At 46.4% G+C, this 18,938-nt stretch overlaps 1 protein-coding gene across 1 annotated transcript in view; it reads left to right on the top strand.

The window, feature by feature from the left end:
* The window catches only part of LOC126273203 (lachesin-like), a 138,412-nt gene that overhangs the window by 109,592 nt on the left and 9,882 nt on the right, over positions 1–18,938 (top strand). The window contains exons 6-7 of the mRNA XM_049976747.1: positions 3,043–3,253; positions 18,539–18,736. Of these exons, the coding sequence (XP_049832704.1) occupies positions 3,043–3,253; positions 18,539–18,666 (339 nt within the window). The 3' untranslated portion in view covers positions 18,667–18,736. The remainder of the gene's footprint in view (positions 1–3,042; positions 3,254–18,538; positions 18,737–18,938) is intronic.

Raw genomic sequence — 18,938 nt, 5'->3', positions numbered from 1 at the left:
ATTTCTTCTTGGTGTAGCAATTTTAATGGCCAGTAGTGCATATAGTTTGGCAATTAATAGCTGAATCTCACACTCTGGAGATTAGATTTGTGGATTACATGCATCTCTTGCTGCAATACCACTCTGTTTAACAATATAAGATAGAACAAGTAAAAGAAATTCCTGCTACCAGATAATATAACAGAGTGCTACAATAAGTTAGTATAATTTTTCTTCACTACAAGAAACAGAATTTTTTTGGTTGCAAGGCCCGCTCTGGCGGTCTTAAATAGACAGTTCCACTAACGCTAACAGAGCCCAGGCCAGGGCAACTCCATATGGCTGGACGTAAGAACACAGTTAGAGCATTAAAAGTCACACCAAACTTTACCCTGTTCACATCGGCGAATTCCACTGAATGTCATAACATGTTCATTTGTTTTAACAAAGCACCAACGAAATAAAAAGCAAGCAATAAATAGTAGGTGTGTAATCACAAGTACGTTTTGCCACAGGAGGCAGGACCTTGTCAAAGAAATCAAAAGATTTAATCAACAATATGATAGTTGGCGGTTATCAGCTTCTCTCGAAGATCAGGTCCGTTAATATTACCCAAATTAGTGCGGCTCGAAAGATGCCCGGAGTGATTGCAGCTACAATAGCGCTGCTGCATCGCTAAATGTAAGCGACAACTTCAAGCTCCTCACCAGGTACTGATGCACAGATGTGTGGTGGCACACGGAGTAGAACTCTGCAGCGCCAGTCCTTAGACCACCGTGAAAAGGCTCCTCTTTCCGCAATACCACTAAGTACGGCAGAATGCGGCTCACACCGCCGCTGTCGGAAGGGTATCTAACAACCCCGGACCGCCCGGTGCTCTGCAGACCCCACAGTTTTTCCACCTAAGAACAACGTGCTTCCGCGTCTGACTGAGAGAAAGTGAGCTAACCGGAGACCTCTTAGAAGCTCTCCGGGTACGACCTCTAGGCAAAGATAAGCGCACACAACAGCCTGGCGCAATAGGTCGATTCACAGCACGTATCAGACTTTTCCCCATAAACACAATCCCTGGGGATTACAAAATGCACAAAACCAAAACTAACCATTGTCATTGCCTTCTCTTGGCTGAGGTGTACCCCCTGGCAAAGACCTTGATTGACATCTCTCAGACAAGCCATGGACGTGTAAAACGAGGCACCAGCTTGCCTGTAGCCTTGCTTTCAACGTGTCGGTCCCCAATGTTCGTGATGAAAACCACATCTCCCACATTGGTCTTTCCAGGCAACCGACGACGGCTGTACCACACCGGTTCCCTTTTATGGGCCCTTTGTATTTTATTCCAAGCCCTGCGCCACTTATGCTTGATAGCGTCTGGAGATACTTCTTCCAGGAACAAATCTGAAAGTAGCCACAGGTTGGATAAAGAGGAGTTCAAAGAATACGTGAACATGGGCGACCTTGGGGTTGCTTGATGAGTTTCATGTTTTGCTGTATTGAACGCCAAAATAAGCCATGACAAGGCGTTGTAACACTTGGTATGGACTTCAGCATGGTATATATTCAGCATCTTCTGTAAAGAATGTCTGGGGACAGTAAGGTTTTGTCGTAGCATGGTTAATACCTTGCTGAAAGCAATACTTCCGAAAGTACCTAGAAGTACATGCTGGAGTATTATCGCTCACCAGTACCTTGGAAGAAGCAGTGAAAATATGTTTTACACGTGCTTAATAAGGACTCCATGATTCCTCTACTTGGCAGAAACCACACAAATCGGGACAAGGCATCTACCACCACAAATATGTATCTGTTATCTGCTTGCGTCAGGGGCAATAAATAAACTGTCATTTGGCTGCCCTGCTGTGGAAGACCAGAGCAGCCCCGTTTGTCTGTCAGAATTAACATTCTTACAATCCCGGCACTAACCCACTATTTTCAGCACGTTAATGGTTTCTTGATCTTATGTATTGTTTTATGAATACCTAAGAGTCCCCCTAAAACCGACTCACGACAGTACCGGAACTGAAATGGGAGCAGCGCCCTTACAGCCTAATTATTTACTGCCCGTCCTTTTTAGTCCACAAACAAAGGCTGCCCCGAATTAGTTGATACCCTGGTACATCACAACCAGATTTTAGAGGACCTTTAATAAGCCCGAGCTCGGGATAGTGTTTCTGCTGTTCCTGTAGGTCAGCGAACAGGCTCGGTATCACGGCAAGCGAGAAATTACAGTTCATCCATTCCTGCAATCCTTAATTTAGTCGTACCTTACATCTAGATCTGTTTATTAACCTCCCTGTTTGGATCTGTTTCAGCATCACAGTCTGTTTCTGTGTCATTGCAAGTGTCCTGTTTTCCTGATTGTGTGTTTGCCCTTATTTGTGTACGCGTTTCTTCTTGCTTTTATAACTAGAGTAAGACATTCTCAGTTATGTCATGCTGTGTGCTCCAACCGTCTGGCTGTCCTAAAATTTGCCCTATGTTTTCATATTCCGTTCGTGGTAGTGTGTGTGTGTGTGTGTGTGTGTGTGTGTGTGTGTGTGTGTGTGTGTGCATCTCTCCCTGCTTGTCTCTCTCTCTCTCTCTCTCGCTCTCTCTCTCTCTCTCTCTCTCTCTCTCTCTCTCTCTCTGTCATAGTGTAAAATCACATGCTCAAGAGTTCCAAGTTCTCCGCAAGTGCCCATGGGTGTTCGGCTGACAGCAAAGTAACGGAGTTGTTCTGGATATGGACCAGGGTCCCTGAGGAAATGGACAGTGCCACGTGCGGTATCTGTGTGTTTTGGCCTCATTCGTTTCTCGATGTTTGGGTAAAATTTGTAGACGGGACGCTCCTTTTCTGTCGAATACCATTGTATCTTGCAGGTATCATTTATACCAGCGCTTCAGTTTGCCGCTGCCTGTGATGTTTTTTCCTATACGAAGGACGCTGCGTAATGTAGAGAGCCGCAGGTGCCCTGAGACAGCGACAAGTGTCGCCCAGCCAGAGTGGGAGCGCTTTGCGATGCGGGCCACGCAGCTAGCCAGCCGGCCAGCCCTGCGGTGACGGGCGGCGGTGTTTGCCCGCAGAGCCCGACGCCGCCGCAGTACGTGTTCTGGTTCCACAACGAGCGCGTCGTCAACTACGACGGGTCTCGCGCCGTCGCCGTCAGCACGGAGCCGGGTCCTCGCACGCACTCGCGGCTGCTCATATCGCGCGCCACGCGCCGCGACTCGGGCAACTACACGTGCAGCGCGCCCGACACACAGCCCGACACCATTAACGTCTACGTCTCGCAGGGTGAGTGGCTGCCGCCTGCGCTCCCCCCGCCTGCAGCACTTTCAGGGCGCACCCTGCGTGCCCAGCACGTCACTCCCCGATCCGTTCTATACGACTTCTCGGAACTGCTGGACTTAAAGTACACGGTGTCACATAACTCACTCCCTAATTTTAAACAATTTCTGTATTTTGAACCAATTTTCTCAAAACTTCTTTTGTTAGAAACAGGACTCCTTGAAGTTGGGTGTACCGTCATTTTAAACCTCCGCATAAGCTCTAGCCTTCTGTACGCGACTCTTTTATTTTTATTTATTCTTTTTTTTTTTCAAATTAACTGATACGTGCGATACTGCTGCCTGCACCATGTTACCTGTAGGTGCAACATTGGGTAGGACATCGCATATATATACAAATGATAAGACACAATGCCAGGGACATTACTGGTCTCATACAAAAATGATTTTTGCATATTGACTGAATCGGAAAATGAAAATTTGTAGCGAGACCGGGAATGAAAGCTTCGTCTTCTGTTTACTAGGCAGGGGCGCTAGCCACTAAGTCACCTCCGCACAGCACTTTGCGCAACTGCACTGATTACCTTGGAATGTCTCGCTCCTCTATCCAAACTATCCAAATGTTCACTGCCGCCTCAGTTTACTTCAAATTCCCCCTTACAGGCGAAGAGAATTGCCGAGGCTCACCATGTTCTGCAGTAGCACCTCAGAACATGAAGAGCCTCAACAACCCTTTTCGTGTGTAAGGGGAAGGTAGACTGCGGCATCAATGAGAACCTGGATTGAGAAACGAGGTGTGCTAGGTAAATCAGTGCAGTTGTGCGAACCGCTGTGCTGAGGTAGCTTATTGGCTAGCGCCCCTCTCCAGTAAACAGAAGACCCAGGTTAGATTCCCGGCCTTGATACAAATTTTCATTCACCGCTTCATTCTATATACAACAAACATGTCGTATTACTGCTTCCAATCCATCCAAGTTCCGTGACTTTCACTTGAAAACCACCTCCTTAGCCCAGGCCTAGAAAAAAAAAATTACCTCAAGCAGTTCAATCAGTGCTGCAGGCAGGCCATTCGTGTGCGCCATATTTGACAATGTGACGACCTGGGAAATGATCGTACGGCCATCCGCGGACATCATTTGCAAAATGTGCAGGTGCTCCGTGCTGCATGAAGTGCAGCTGTGGGTCGTTGCATTATGAAACTGGACGCCCGAGTGCTTTTCCAACGCATTCGTGTGGTCGTTGTTCGGCTGCCCAGTAATGCCATTTACATCTGCTTACAAATCCTCCAATATAGAAACCTGCTTCATCAGTCCACAGAACCTCCTCAAAAAGTTCAGATCAATCATCATTCCAACCCAATAAAATTTCTCCAAACTCCATTCTTCTAACCCCGTCGTCAATCTGGTTTCAACGATGTAAAAGTGAGCTCTTTATTAAGAATCGTTGCAACTGCGTGACGTGGAAGATCACTAAGACGAGATCCTTGACGCAGTGGTTTTGTAGGGCTCCTCGTGAACATTTCACGAATCTGTCAACATCCTTTGGTGTTATCGAAGTTGATGATCTTTCTGATCTACTTGCATTGGCGACGCTCCGTGTTCCTAGTAATTTGGATTGGCAGCTTTCAGCTTCCTGGTTCAGCCCTACACCACACTTGTACTCGCGCCGCTGATCCCCAGACCTCACAACGAGATGCTACTTTTTCCCGTTCTTCCACAGTCAACACAGGCGGCAACTCAACCTCAGGGGGTGCTGTATCTAATAAAAGCAGTTCTAAAGAAATAGGTTCATAAATAAAGAAATTATAACTGTTCAAAAGTAGGGGTGACACCCTGTGTAGCACCTACTTCATTGGCATACCTTTTCAACCAGTGATTAGGGACTGTGCTCTTTATCAAAATTGACTATTTTAGTTCCTTATAATTATTATTACACTTACCTGTGCATGGAACCTGATGAATTACTAATTGTATCTCTGTTCGTTCTCCTGACGTTGTGTATCACTCCCTTTCTCTCTCAGTTCATTGCTTTTCTCTGATTCCTAAGAGCGTTGGGAAAAATCGACTGGTTAAAACCGATAACGCTTTTTAGTTCCAAATAACTGGTACTATTCAGTATTCGTTTGGTCTCGATTATAACACATGTTCATATTTTTTACTAATAACCGAATAAAAGGACCGAAATATCAATTAGTCACAGCAGAAGTGCTAAAATTCTTCGTTTTTAAATACACCTTTTTTTTAACAAGCAGCAACTCATGTTTGTATAATTTCTGTTGGTTTGGAATACTGCATTATTATGCAAACGTGCGATCACTGCTGGTTTAATAACAATTATGACACAAACGAGCAACAAACACATGGCGTAGGAATTGGCGGGACATTGCTGAGACGATAATGCCCATCTCGCCCTGTGTCGTGGCTCAGGATATGCGTGTACCTGCGGTGTGCAAGTTTACGTTAGTTTCTTGCTGTCGTCGCCGGACATCCGTTGTGTTGTAGAATGGCATCAACACCAGCAGTGCAACTATTTTTACAAAGTGACGTAGCAGTGACGTGGATGGTTTATTCGCTTTTAAAGATTACAGGTTTGTCTGTCACTTCTATGAAATAAAAAAAAGAAAGAAATTATGATAACAACAATTCACTAATACCATATAATAAAAATTCAAAGCAGTTAGTCTGGTGCCTGTGTCTCCATAATATGCCTTTACCTGCTTGTAGCCTTCACAGCAGACATATTAACACGAAGAACAGAGTTCTTCAACGTCGTTTAGCTCTGACTGTTTGTATTGACCAAATAGTGGTATGATTCCCAGTTACGTGATTTTTGAGCAGAGTTTCAAACAACTATAATCAATGGCAGTAAACTGGTGATTTTTTGTTGTATTTGTTGTGGTTGGCGAGAGAACCAACACCGTATTACTCAAGGAGGCGGAAATGCACGCGTTTTAGCTCACGCAGGCTGACGGGAGGTCTGGAACATGACAAGGGAATTAGAATTGAGAAAAACGGACGTAGCTGGTGAAATACTTAACTTTAATTCATTAATGACGAACGTCGGTCTTGACGGTACATGATTCAATATCAATAATAACTGATAATGGCGCCTTGCTAGGTCGTAGTAAATAACGTAGCTGAAGGCTATGCTAACTATCGTCTCGGCAAATGAGAGCGTATTTCGTCAGTGAACCATCACTAGCAAAGTCGGCTGTAAAACTTGGGCGAGTGCTAGGAAGTCTCTCTAGACCTGCCGTGTGGCGGCGCTCGGTCTGCAATCATGGATAATGGCGACACGTGGGTCCGACGTATACTACCGGACCGCGGCCGATTTAAAGGCTACCACCTAGCAAGTGTGGTGTCTGGCGGTGACACCACATTCCTCTCCCGCAAATCGGCGTACGGTTGTGGCATAAGGCTTCCGCCCGCCGTGGGCAGGACCCCATGATGAGGTATGCGACGAGGTGGGGTGCCTAACATCAGGCGAGGCTGTGCCACCCGCACCCTGCCATTCGGACCGCGGGGAGCTAGGAAACGCGTGAAAACCTGCTCCAGTGTGCACGCCAACATGCGGTGTATGCGCCTGTAGAGAGACAGGAGGGGCCGAAGGGTCGACCTCCATCGGGCCGGGGCACCCGACGGGCGAAGACGACATATGGTCCGGAGCGGGCAAGAGTTCCATGTCAGAGGACAACTGGTCACCGGAAGCGATCGGCGTCGCGTGACCTAGGGAGGCGCCCGGCGGTTGCAGCGACGCGTCCACTGCGGGCGTCGCCGGCGGGAGAACAGGCAGCGGCGCCATTGGGCGCAGACCGGACGGCACCGTCGCTGAAAGTAGACGGCGAGCGGCAGATCTCGTGCGACGACAGAGGCGCAGCTGATTGAGATGCCGACACGCCTCACCAGAGGCCCCCAAAACCAGATACATAGCGCGTCCGAGGCAGCGAAGAATGCGCCCTTCGAGCCAACGCCGTGAACCTCGATAGTGACGATAGTAGACAACGTCGCCTCGAGCAGAAGCAAGTGTCTGTCGTTGCACAGGAACCTGATGCGGCGGATGTAGCAAAGACATCAAGGTTCGATGATGACGACCGTGGAGCAACTCAGCCGGCGAGCGACAATCTCTGGGCTGAGAGTGATACGAGGGCAAAAAGAGCAATAACACGTCCTCCCGAGAATGCGACTCTTTCAACTTCAACATCTGTGACTTGAAAGTCCTGACCAATCGCTCAGCGGCACCGTTTGACAGTGGCGAAAAGTCGCGGACGTCAGATGTTGAATACCATTGGCCTTGCAGAATGACAAATTATGCGGACATGAATTGTGGGCCATTGTCGGAAACAATAGTCTGTGGAAGACCTTCAATGTAAAAGATAGCACATAACGCTTGGATGGTGGCAGATGACGTCGTGGAAGACATCCGGACAACAATAGGAAAATTACTGAATGAATGTACCACAACCAACCATAGAACATTCCAGAATGGACCAGCACAATCGATGTGTAAGCGTTGCCAAGGGGAAGTGGCTTTTGGCCATGGTGGTGCTGATTGTTGTTCGCCACACACCATGCAAGAAGGCACATATTCATATTCGCGGCATCGATTCCGAACCAAGTACAGTGCTGACGAGCAAGTTGTTTCGTTCTCACTATACCCCAATGTCCTTGTGGAGAAGCTGTAAGACAGAGGACTGTAACGAACGTGGTACCACGACTCTGGACTGATCATTATCAGAACGCAACAGCAAAACACCACGTCGTACAAAAAGTCTCTCCTTGTGAGAAAAAAATCGGCGAACCAACGGGTCCCCGATCCGTGACTTTGACAAGGGCCATTGCGTAGCAACAAAACGCAGAACGGGAGCAAGGACAGGGTCGGCAGCTGTGGCTGTAGCTACACGATGAAAATCAATCGGAAACTATTCGACCACGTATTCGGTTTCCGCATCAATGAACATGCAAGCAAGTTCGGAGGAATCGAATGCCCTATCCTCAGCAACAGGCAAGCGGGACAACGCATCGGCGTTTCCGTGCTTAGCAGTGGACCGATATAAGATATCGTAGCGGTACTGCAAGAGGAAAATAGACCAGCGAATGAATTTCTGCCCTGTACTTGGAGGTACAGGCTTGGTCGGATGAAATAGCGATGTCAAAGGCTTGTGGTCTGTGATTATGGTAAAGTGACGACCATACGAGAACTCGTGAAACTTTGTAACACCATATACGAGAGCCAATGCTTCTTTCTCGATCTGTGAATAATTTCTTTGCGCAGACCAGAGCAATTACGACGCAAAGGCAATAGGACGATCGTCTGATCCATCTTTGTGCGCAAGCACAGCACCGATTCCGAAATCCGATGCATCCACCACCACCAAGAGTGGCTTCTGGGGATCGAATGGCGTAAGGCAGGTATTGGAAAGCAACGCCGATTTCAACTGGCGAAAGGCGCGTTCGCATTCCGTCGTCCAGACGAACGGAACACCTTTACGGCCTAAGCGATGAAGCGGAGCTGAAGTGGAAGAGGCATGCGGCATATAGCGGTGGTAGTAATTTATTTTTCCCAGCGCACTCTGTAGCTGCTTCAAATTCTTCGGCGACGGCAAGTCTTGTATGGCACGAAGGTGCGTGGGTCTGGGATGTATGCCTTGGGCATTGAGTACATGTCCCAAGTATGGCAAGTCCCGAGCATGAAACACACATTTGTCCTTCAGCAAGCGAAGACCATTTTGTCGCAAGACCTGAAATAATGTTCGGAGATTGGCCGAATGTTCTTCTTCCGTCTTTCCGGAGATCCCAATATCGTCCAGATAATTTGCTACAGTAGGGACCGACGCACAAACAGTTTGTAGATATTGCTGAAACAATGCAGGGGCGGCTGCACACCCGAATGGCAGTCGTTTGAATTGATACAACCCAAGATGCGTGATAACCACGAACAAGCGCTGGGATTCTTCGTCCACGGGTATTTGCAAGTACGCATCTGCGAGGTCCAACTTCGAAAAATATTTACCCGGGCACAGTTTGTCAAAAAGATCTTCCGGGCGGGCTAAAAGAAAAGTTGCAATCACTAGTTGTGGATTCACTGTTGCCTTGAAGTCCACACAAAGTCTCAATTTTCTGGAAGGTTTTGGCAAAATTAGTAAGGCTGATGCCCAGAGAGAAGTCTGCACACGTTCAATTACACCCCGTGATTCCAAATCATGTAATGTTGTTGCGACCTCATCACGCAATGCGTAGGGAGCTTTGCGCGCTCTGAAAAATTTCGGTTGCGCGTTTACTTTCAGTTCCAAATGTGCTCTATAGTTCTTAGCGCAACCGAGGCCAGGTGCAAAAATCTCTGCAAATTCTTCACATAGACGAGAAACACTGTCTGAAGGCACAGTCTGGTTCACTGAGAGGCCCAGATTTACTATAGACAAGTTAAACAACTGAAATAAATCGAAACCAAACAAGTTAACTGCAGAAGAAGAACGAAGGACGTAAAATGACACATGTTTTGTTTGTCCTTTGTATGTTGCAAGAAGGCTGCACTGTCCTAACACAGGGATATCTTGACCGGAATAACTATTTAACTTAACATTTGCGGCACGCAACGGCGGTGTGCCCAGCAGTCTGTAAATGTCTTAATTGATAAGTGAAACTGCAGCTCCGTTTCGAGCTGGAATGGTATCGATTACCGTTAATGTCCAAGTGCACAAAAAGTTTATTGTCCTGTTGACCACAAGAGCGACTGTCTAGTGCAACGTGAACTGACACTGGTACATAATCACTTGCGACATGACGGGAGTTTCGGCGATGTCGACGCACACTATTTTTGGGACGAACACAGTCACTGTTGGAGATAGTGGCACTGGGCGGAGTGGAATGAACTACATGAATTTCCATGGGCGAAGTTTAGCGAGTCTGAGTATCTTTGGTTCGATTCCGATTCCGGCGCGAAGCAAAGAGCCTGGAACGGTTTTGAGCTTTCGATCTGAGCTTTTTCTGGCAAACACTCTGAACATGTAATTTTTTATTACAATAAAAGCAAATAGCCTGGCGTGACGGGCAGTTCTCACGCGAATGTTTAGTAGCACACCGCGGGCATGATTTGATCACTGCATTTGCTTGCCGGCGCGACACACGTGGCTGAGAGCCTGGCGGCAGCGGCGCGGCCGGGCGCAAAGGCTGTTTACTTCTCCGTGCAGCTCGCCCGGTGGGCCGGTGAACCTGACACACTGCTAACGAAGTTTAAAATGATTCCTGAGCAAAGTCAAGTGTGTCCGGCCGATCCAATATGCCCATCACTTGTTTAAGGGAGGGATTGACTAGTTTCAAAATCTGTTCCCTTATACGAACACAGAAACGTTCTGTGCAATTGCATCATGCACCGTAGTATCAGAATAAGGGAGTCCACATTGACACTCAAAAGCACAATCTCTAGTAAGGCCTTGCAAGGTTGCAATTCACTCCCCATTACTCTGACCTGCCGTACCTTTTGTAAGAAAGAAGGTATACCTTTTCGCAAACTACATTGACTGATTCTTTGAAATATGCATCTAATGCAGACAATATTTTTTCGTAAGACAGAGTTGCTACGTCGCGGCGGGGAAATAATTCGACTATCACACGGTACGTATTCACGCCGACCGACGATAACGACGGCGAGATGGAATCCAAATTGGCGTGACCAGTCCGTCCAGCTTTCCAGTGCAGCATCAAAAGGACGAAAAGTTGGTGCAACAGCGTATTGTGGCTGCGTTAGCGGTGGAGCGGCTGCTGCCGCATCGTTTTGCAGCGCACGTTGACCCTGGACAAGCTGTCCAAGGGCATCCAGTAAGGCCTGCGTCTGCTGATTCCGTAAGCGATAAAATTCGGACAGTATTTCTGGAGATTGTGGCGAAGGCATTACACAAGTAAATCAGGGCAATTTAGATAAGAACACTTTTACTCTCGTCGCCAATGTTGTGGTTGGCAGGAGAGCCAACACCGTATTACTAAAGGAGGCCGAAATGAACGCGTTTTATCTCACGCAGTCTGGCGTGAGGTCTGGAACATGACAACGGAATTAGAATTGAGAAAAACGGACGTAGCTGGTGGAATACTTAACTTTAATCCATTAATGACTAACGTCGGTCTTAACGGTACATGATTCAATATCAATAATAACTGATAATGGCGCTTTGCAAGGTCGTAGTAAATAACGTAGGTGAAGGCTATGCTAACTATCGTCTCGGAAAATGAGAGCGTATTTCGTCATTGAACCATCGCTAGCAAAGTCGGCTGTACAACTGGGGCGAGTGGTAGGAAGTCTCTTTAGACCTGCCGTGTGGCGGCGCTCGGTCCACAATCATTGATAATGGTGACACGTGGGTCCGACGTATACTACCGGACCTCGGCCGATTTAAAGGCTACCACCTAGCAAGTGTGGTGTCTGGCGGTGACACCACAGTATTCAAATTCTTATCAGTTTTAGAGAAAAGCAGCGAACTCTGGACGGAGTAAATTTTCTTTTATTTGCATATTTAACTTAATAGTTTGATGCTGCGTATCTTGAAACTCAGAGTAAAAACGTTTCATTCTTTTTTCTGTTTCTACGTTTATTACACGAAAGAACAGAAACAAAAAACCGAAAATCGGTTATTTCCGAAACCGGTTTTTTGAACAGTTTTAACATAGTGTTAACTGATGTGAAAAAGAAAAAGATCTAACCAAAGGGCGGTAGTTTAATGATATCCGTCATCCAGATTTCCTAGTACATTGGGAACCTCTTCTTGTGGCAGATCTACTCAAATTTTTTTCTTGCTGTCCTGCTGAACAGTTTGCGTTTTGACTGAACGCATCTCTGTCTAGTACTTCCACTGCTTCTACTAGGATTCAAAGATCTCTTTCTCGGAATCATAGTGTATCTTTTTAAATTTTCCTGTACAGGTGGTGTTCACAATACATCCTTTGTTGAGATCAACCGTTACCTGTTATTTCACTTGTTTCACTGTTCATACCCTTAACATTAAATGCTGATTAACTTCGATTTATACCTGTCCGTTTGCTACAGACCACATGACATTGATTTCCTTTAATACGGATTGTTCTAATTACTAATAGTCGTGTCGTCATTTGTGGAGGAACACTTTTCTATGTTGACATCTTTTCTGTAATCACGCTGCATATACTCCCATACTATACAGGGTGTCCCGTTTATCTTGACCACCCTAAATAGCTGTTTGTCCAGATGCAAATTATAAAAATTTTCAAGTCATCGTTCTTTAACCGTCTGGGGGACATCAATCAGCATCTTCAAAGTACTTAAGGGCATTCAGCCACGTTGAATTTTCGACAACTGCCGATATTTCGGCGGATGCACACTCCGCCATTTTCAAGGCTTAACTGCAACGACCAAACGAAGTGTAGACAACACGAGAGCTCGGTTCTGCGAGTCTAACAGAAAAGATAACACACACCTAAACAAAAGCCACCAAAGATGAACGAAGTCAGAGCTATCGATAGTAAGAAACTATGGACTGGTAGTTGAGGAAACGTTAACTCTGTCCCTATGTTTTTTAACAAGTGAAAGAGCAGGATTCCAGGCCGAGTTTAAACAAAAGCCTCCATCCCTATTCACAAGGTTGCTAGCCAATTTAATTTCAACAGACTCCTTAATCACACTATCCCAATAGCCGGACGTGCATGCTAATATCTCGGTATTATTATACCACATTGGGTGACCAGTGTCCAAACAATGTTCGGCAATAGCAGATTTGCTAGGCTGCTGTAGTCGCGTGTGCCATTTATGTTCAATACACCGGTCCTCCACGGTCCTGATGGTCTGACCAATGTATGCCATGCCACAGCTACAAGGAATGCGATAAACACCTGCCTTACGTAAACCAAGATCATCCTTAACAGACCCCAAAAGCGCTTTAATCTTAGATGGAGGTCGGAAAACACATTTCACATTGTATTTCCGTAAAATACGACCTATCTTGTTTGAAGTGCTTCCTATGTAGGGCAAAAAGGCAATAGATTTAGGAGTCAACTGAGAATTATCATCAGTCACCTGGCGCACAGTTGGTTGATATCGCAACGCCCGTTCAATCTGTCTTTCACTATACCCATTGTGGCGGAAGGTACGAGTAGCCTCAAGATGGGCCAGCTAAGCAGGCAAAGTCTCAACGTCGGAGATGACATGTGCCCTGTGTACCAGGGTACGAAGTACCTCTTCACGTTGGGCCGGATGATGACAACTGTCCGCCTGCAGATACAAGTCCGTGTGAGTACGCTTCCTATAAACTGCATGTCCCAACGATCCATCCACCTTCCTCCTAACCAAAACGTCAAGAAAGGGAAGGCAACCATCCTCTTCCACCTCCATGGTAAAACGAATGTTGGGGTGGATCGAGTTTAGATGTTCTAAAAAGGCATTCAAATTCTCCCTGCCATGCGGCCAAACAACAAAAGTATCGTCAACGTATCTGAAAAAACCGGCAGGTTTCAATGGCGCCGACTCCAATGCACGCTCGTCGAAGTCTTCCATGAACAGATTTGCAATCACAGGAGATAACGGGCTACCCATCGCAACTCCATCTGTCTGCTCGTAATACTGGTCATTGAATAAGAAATACGTGGACGTCAACACATGTCGAAACAAATTAGTTAGTTCCAATCCAAACTTCACTTCAATTAACCGCAACGAATCAGACAAAGGAACACGAGTAAAGAGCGAGACCACATCAAAACGTACTAACATATCAGAGTCATTCAACTGCATTCCCTCCAAACGCCGTAAGAAGTCAGCTGAGTTCTTAATATGATATTCACAACGTCCAACTTGTGGGCTTAACATTGAAGCAAGGTGCTTAGCCACACGATATGTTGGAGCACCGATATTGCTGACTATGGGGCGGAGAGGGACCCCCTCCTTATGCAGTTTCGGAAGGCCATATAACCTGGGGGGAACAGCACTATAGGTGTTAAGACTCTTGATAGTGTCCTGTGGCAAACCAATTTTCTTCAGGAGGTTGTTGGTCTTCCTCTCAACGCTTTTCGTGGGGTCAGCATCGATCCTGCGATACGCTGAGTCAGATAATGAACAATTCATCTTTTGTACATAGTCATGTTTGTTCAAAACAACGGTGGCATTGCCCTTGTCCGCAGGTAAAATGACAATGTCCGGATCAGCTCTGAGAGAGCGTAAAACAGCCCTCTCCGCTGATGTCACATTGCTCTTGGGTGGACGAGCCCAAGTCAAAACACGACATGTCTCCCTCCTGACATCCTCTGCATCAACAGGAGGTAGTTTGTAAACTGCCTGTTCAATCGAACTGATAAAATCCACTACCGGCAAACTCTTCGGTGTTGGTGCAAAATTTAAACCCTTCCCTAGCACGGATAACGCTGCGTCGTCAAGAGGTTTCTCTGTGAGATTTATCACAGAACGTCGGGAGATAGGATCAGCCTCCGAGCCACGGAAACGTTCAAACTTAGCCAGATGCCGAGCAGTGACAGAACGATATTCACAATCAGCCTGAGTCCATGAGGCGCCGTCCAACCAATCCCATGTAAATTCAGACAGTTTACTAGCCATCAATAAATGGAAACGAAACAATTCTTTGGAAACAGAGTCCAACCGTCGACGAGTAAAACGAATCCTTTCACGGACAAGCGCCAAGCCAGCACGTTGTTTAATGCGACTGGCGGCGGGAGAATTAATATGATGTACAATTTTAGCAAAAGTTGGGACACGATTCTCAGCACGACACCTCAATAAGAACGACAAGGCACATTGCAGTCTGACACGACAGCTACGAAGTTTATCCAAGTTACGTAAACACCGATACATTTCCTCCCCGTAGAGGTAAATAATGTGAGACCTAAGCTTCTCCTGGCGTAAACTATGTTCAAAGTACTTACGGGCATTCAGCCAGGTTGAATTTTCGACAATATCGGCAGTTGTCTCATATTGTTGCGACGCTCCAGGAAATGGGAAATTTCAACCAGCGACAATGCAATCGCCGGAAGCAATATACTCGATACCTCATCCAGAAACGCACCCTCTCGAAACTTAGCGAGCAAGCTACACCGCGATGCAGAGCGCCTCTCTTGCAGAGTCTGCCACTTGAGTTTGCTAAACATCTCCGTAACGCTATCACGGTTACCAAATAACCCTGTGACGAAACGCACTGCTCTTCTTTGAATCTTCTCTATCTTCTCCGTCAACCCGATCTGGTACGGATCCCACACTGATGAGCAATACTCAAGTATAGGTCGAACGAGTGTTTTGTAAGCCACCTCCTTTCTTGATGGACTACATTTTCTAAGTACTCTCCCAATGAATCTCAACCTGGTACCCGCCTTACCAACAATTAATTTTATATTATCATTCCACTTAAAATCGTTCCGCACGCATAGTCCCAGATATTTTACAGAAGTAACTGCTACCAGTGTTTGTTTCGCTGTCATATAATCATACAATAAAGTAGCCTTATTTCTATGTATTCGCAATACATTACATTTGTCTATGTTAAGGGTCAGTTGCCAATCCATGCACCAAATGCCTATCCGCTGCAGATCTTACTGCATTTCGCTACAATTTTCTAATGCTGCAACTTCTCTGTATACTACAGCATCATCCGTGAAAAGCCGCAGGGATCTTCCGACACTATCCACTGGGTCATTTATATATATTGTGAAAAGCAATGGTGCCATACCACTCCTCTGCGGCACGCCAGAGGTTACTTTAACGTCTGTAGACACCTCTCCATTGATAAGAACATGTTGTGTTCTGTTTGCTAAAAACTGTTCAATCCAGCCACACAGCTGGTCTAATATTCAGTAGGCTCTTACTTTGTTTGTCAGGCGACAGTGCGGAACTGTATCGAACGCCTTTCGGAAGTCAAAGAAAATAGCATCTACCTAGGAGCCTGTATCTAATATTTTCTGGGTCTCATGAACAAATAAAGCGAGTTGGGTCTCACACGATCGCTGTTTCCGGAATCCATGCTGATTCCTACAGAGTAGATTCTGTGTTTCCAAAAGCGACATGATACGCGAGCAAGAAACAAGTTCTAAAATTCTACAACAGATCGACGTCAGAGATATAGGTCTGTATGGTGGTCAGTGAGCCTGCGGCCGCCCGCGCGGCTCGCGGAACCACGTCGGCCCAGCACTGTGGCGGGCGCGCGGCGCTCCCTGCGCTTTATGACGTGGCAGGCAGCCCGCTTCGACGAGGACGCACATCTGCCGAGTCGCGGTCGGCCAGTAGTGGCCCGCGTGAAGGCGAGTGAGGGCGGACTGGGGCAACAGCGAGCGACGAGGACCACTAATTCTCACTTAGCTTAGCCACACTGATGCAGTGCTCTAGAGCTTTCCACTGTTCACCTTTTGATACTGGTTGTCAAATCATTACTCGTTATATGAAGCAGCACAAGTGAAATTTAGCGCCCGAACGCAAAGGAATGTGCATTCATTTACAGTTGTTGCTAGAATGCAACATGGAGTAGTTGATGCACGAAACCCCTGGGTAACCTGAGGTGCTACTGGTTAATAGGTACCTTAGCTACCTGTCTAATTGTCCAAAAGTGCACTTGTGACAGTCTGATTAAATTTTACAATTTGAACAGTGCCTAGGAGCTGCATTTATTGAGTACTCATTTACGGTCATTAGATCCAAATCTGAATATATGTAGTTTAGCTTTATCTGCAATACCTATAACAATGACCCCGAATTTGTAAAAGACCGTTTATTGAGAGACTGATGAAATCGTTAAACCTGGGAAAAGCTCCAGGATCAGATGGAGTTCCAAATCACATTCTATGACGAATTTGCGGCTGATTCAGCCCCTCTTCTATAATCTGCCGAGCATCCCTCGAACTATAAACCGTTCTTAGTTATAGGAAAAAAGGACGTGTCACATGCGTCTACAAGAAGGGTAGTAGAAATGATCCACGAAACTACCGTCCAATATCTCTGACATAGATCCGTTGTGGAAGCTTAGAACATATTCTGAGTTCGAACATAATGATGTATCTTGAACAAAATAACCATCTCCATGGCAATCTGCATGGATTCCGAAAGCATCGATCTCGTAAAACCCAACTCGCACGTTTCTCACATGACGTACTGAATGCTTTGGATCAAGGGAGTCAATTAAATGCGATGTTTCTTGATTTCCGAAAAGGATTTCAGTCAGTAACACACCTACGGTTATTGACAAAAGTTCGATCGTCGTGGTATGAGGCGATATTTGTGACTGAACTCAGGATTTTTGTTAGGGAGGACGCAGCATGTTATCTTGCATCGAGAGTCATTGTCAGATGTAGGAGTAACTTCAGGTGTGCCCCAGGAAAGTGTGTTAGGGCTGCTGCTATTGTTGTTGCATACTGAAGACGTTCCAGACAATATAGATAGTAACCTGAGACTTTTTGCGGGATTTACAGTTATCTATGATGATGTACTACCTGAAAGAAGTTACATATTCAGTCAATTGTTGATAAGATTCCAAAGTGGTGGAAAGTTTGGCTACATTCTTTAAATATTCAGAAATGTAAAAATGCGCCCTCCACCAAACGAAGAAAACGTCGTATCCTATGACTATAGCATCAATGAGTATCTGTTGGAATCGGGGAATTCATACAAATAGTCGGTGTAACGCTTTGTAGGGACATGAAATGGAATGATTACATAGGCTCAGCTGTGGGTAGAGCACGTCATAGACTTCGGTTCATTGGTAGAATATTGGTGAAGTGCAACCATTCTACGACGGAGATGTTTACAGATCATCCGTGTGACCAGTGCTCAAGTGAGTGGGGTCCTTACCGTACCAAGTAGGGCTAACAGGACATATTGAACGAATACAGAGAAGGCGAACACGAACAGTCGCAGGCTCCTCTAATCTTTGGGAGAATGTCACAGAGATACTGAAAAAGCTGAATTGGAAGACTCTTGAAGATAATGTATTCCGAGTAAGTTCGTTAATAAACAAGGATCTGCTTTAAATGATGACTCTTGGAATATACTACTACACCTTAGATATGTCTCACATAGGAATCGTGAGGATAGGATTAGAATAATTAACTACATGCACAGAGGCATTCAAAGAACCATCTTTGCGCACGCTATACGTGAAAGGAACGACAAGAAACCCCAGTAACAGGAACAATGGGACGTAGCCTCTAGCATGCACCTCAAGATGATTTCGCAGGCTATGGATGTAGATGCAGGTGTGCTTGGAAGCAGCCGGGGGCTGTGCTGCTGTGGCTGCGATAGCCCCGGCAAGCGTGGGCTGACGCTGAGATACGGCTGTGGTGTCCTGCAGGGGACAACACGGCGGCCATCCAGCGGCAGGCGGCGTCAGCCCCCCGGCCGCCGCCCCCCGCCCCCCTGCTGGGGGCGGCCCTCGCCATCGCGGCTGCCGCCTCCGGTCGGGCGCGCGTGCGCAGCTGATGACGCCGCCGGCCGCCGGCCGCTCGCTTGGGCCTCACTGGTGCAGTCACCTGCTCGCTTCATCAAACGGGTAATCATGTCCATATGGCATACCTGCACATACCTTCACTTTCTACCATTATATTCATCAATAGAGTTCTTGTTCGTAGGCGTATCTTAAAGTGCACCAAGGTGTCAAAAGTAATGGGATACCTTCCAGTGTAGTGTCGGATCTTCTTACGTCAGACGTAGTGCAGCATGAAGTAAAGAAGTCAAACGTTCTTTATTCCAGT

The sequence above is a fragment of the Schistocerca gregaria genome, chromosome 5 (assembly GCF_023897955.1).
Source record: "Schistocerca gregaria isolate iqSchGreg1 chromosome 5, iqSchGreg1.2, whole genome shotgun sequence".
Lineage (NCBI taxonomy): Eukaryota > Metazoa > Arthropoda > Insecta > Orthoptera > Acrididae > Schistocerca > Schistocerca gregaria.
The sequence above is the reverse complement of the archived record's forward strand: the minus strand, read 5'-3'. Positions and strand labels throughout refer to the sequence as shown.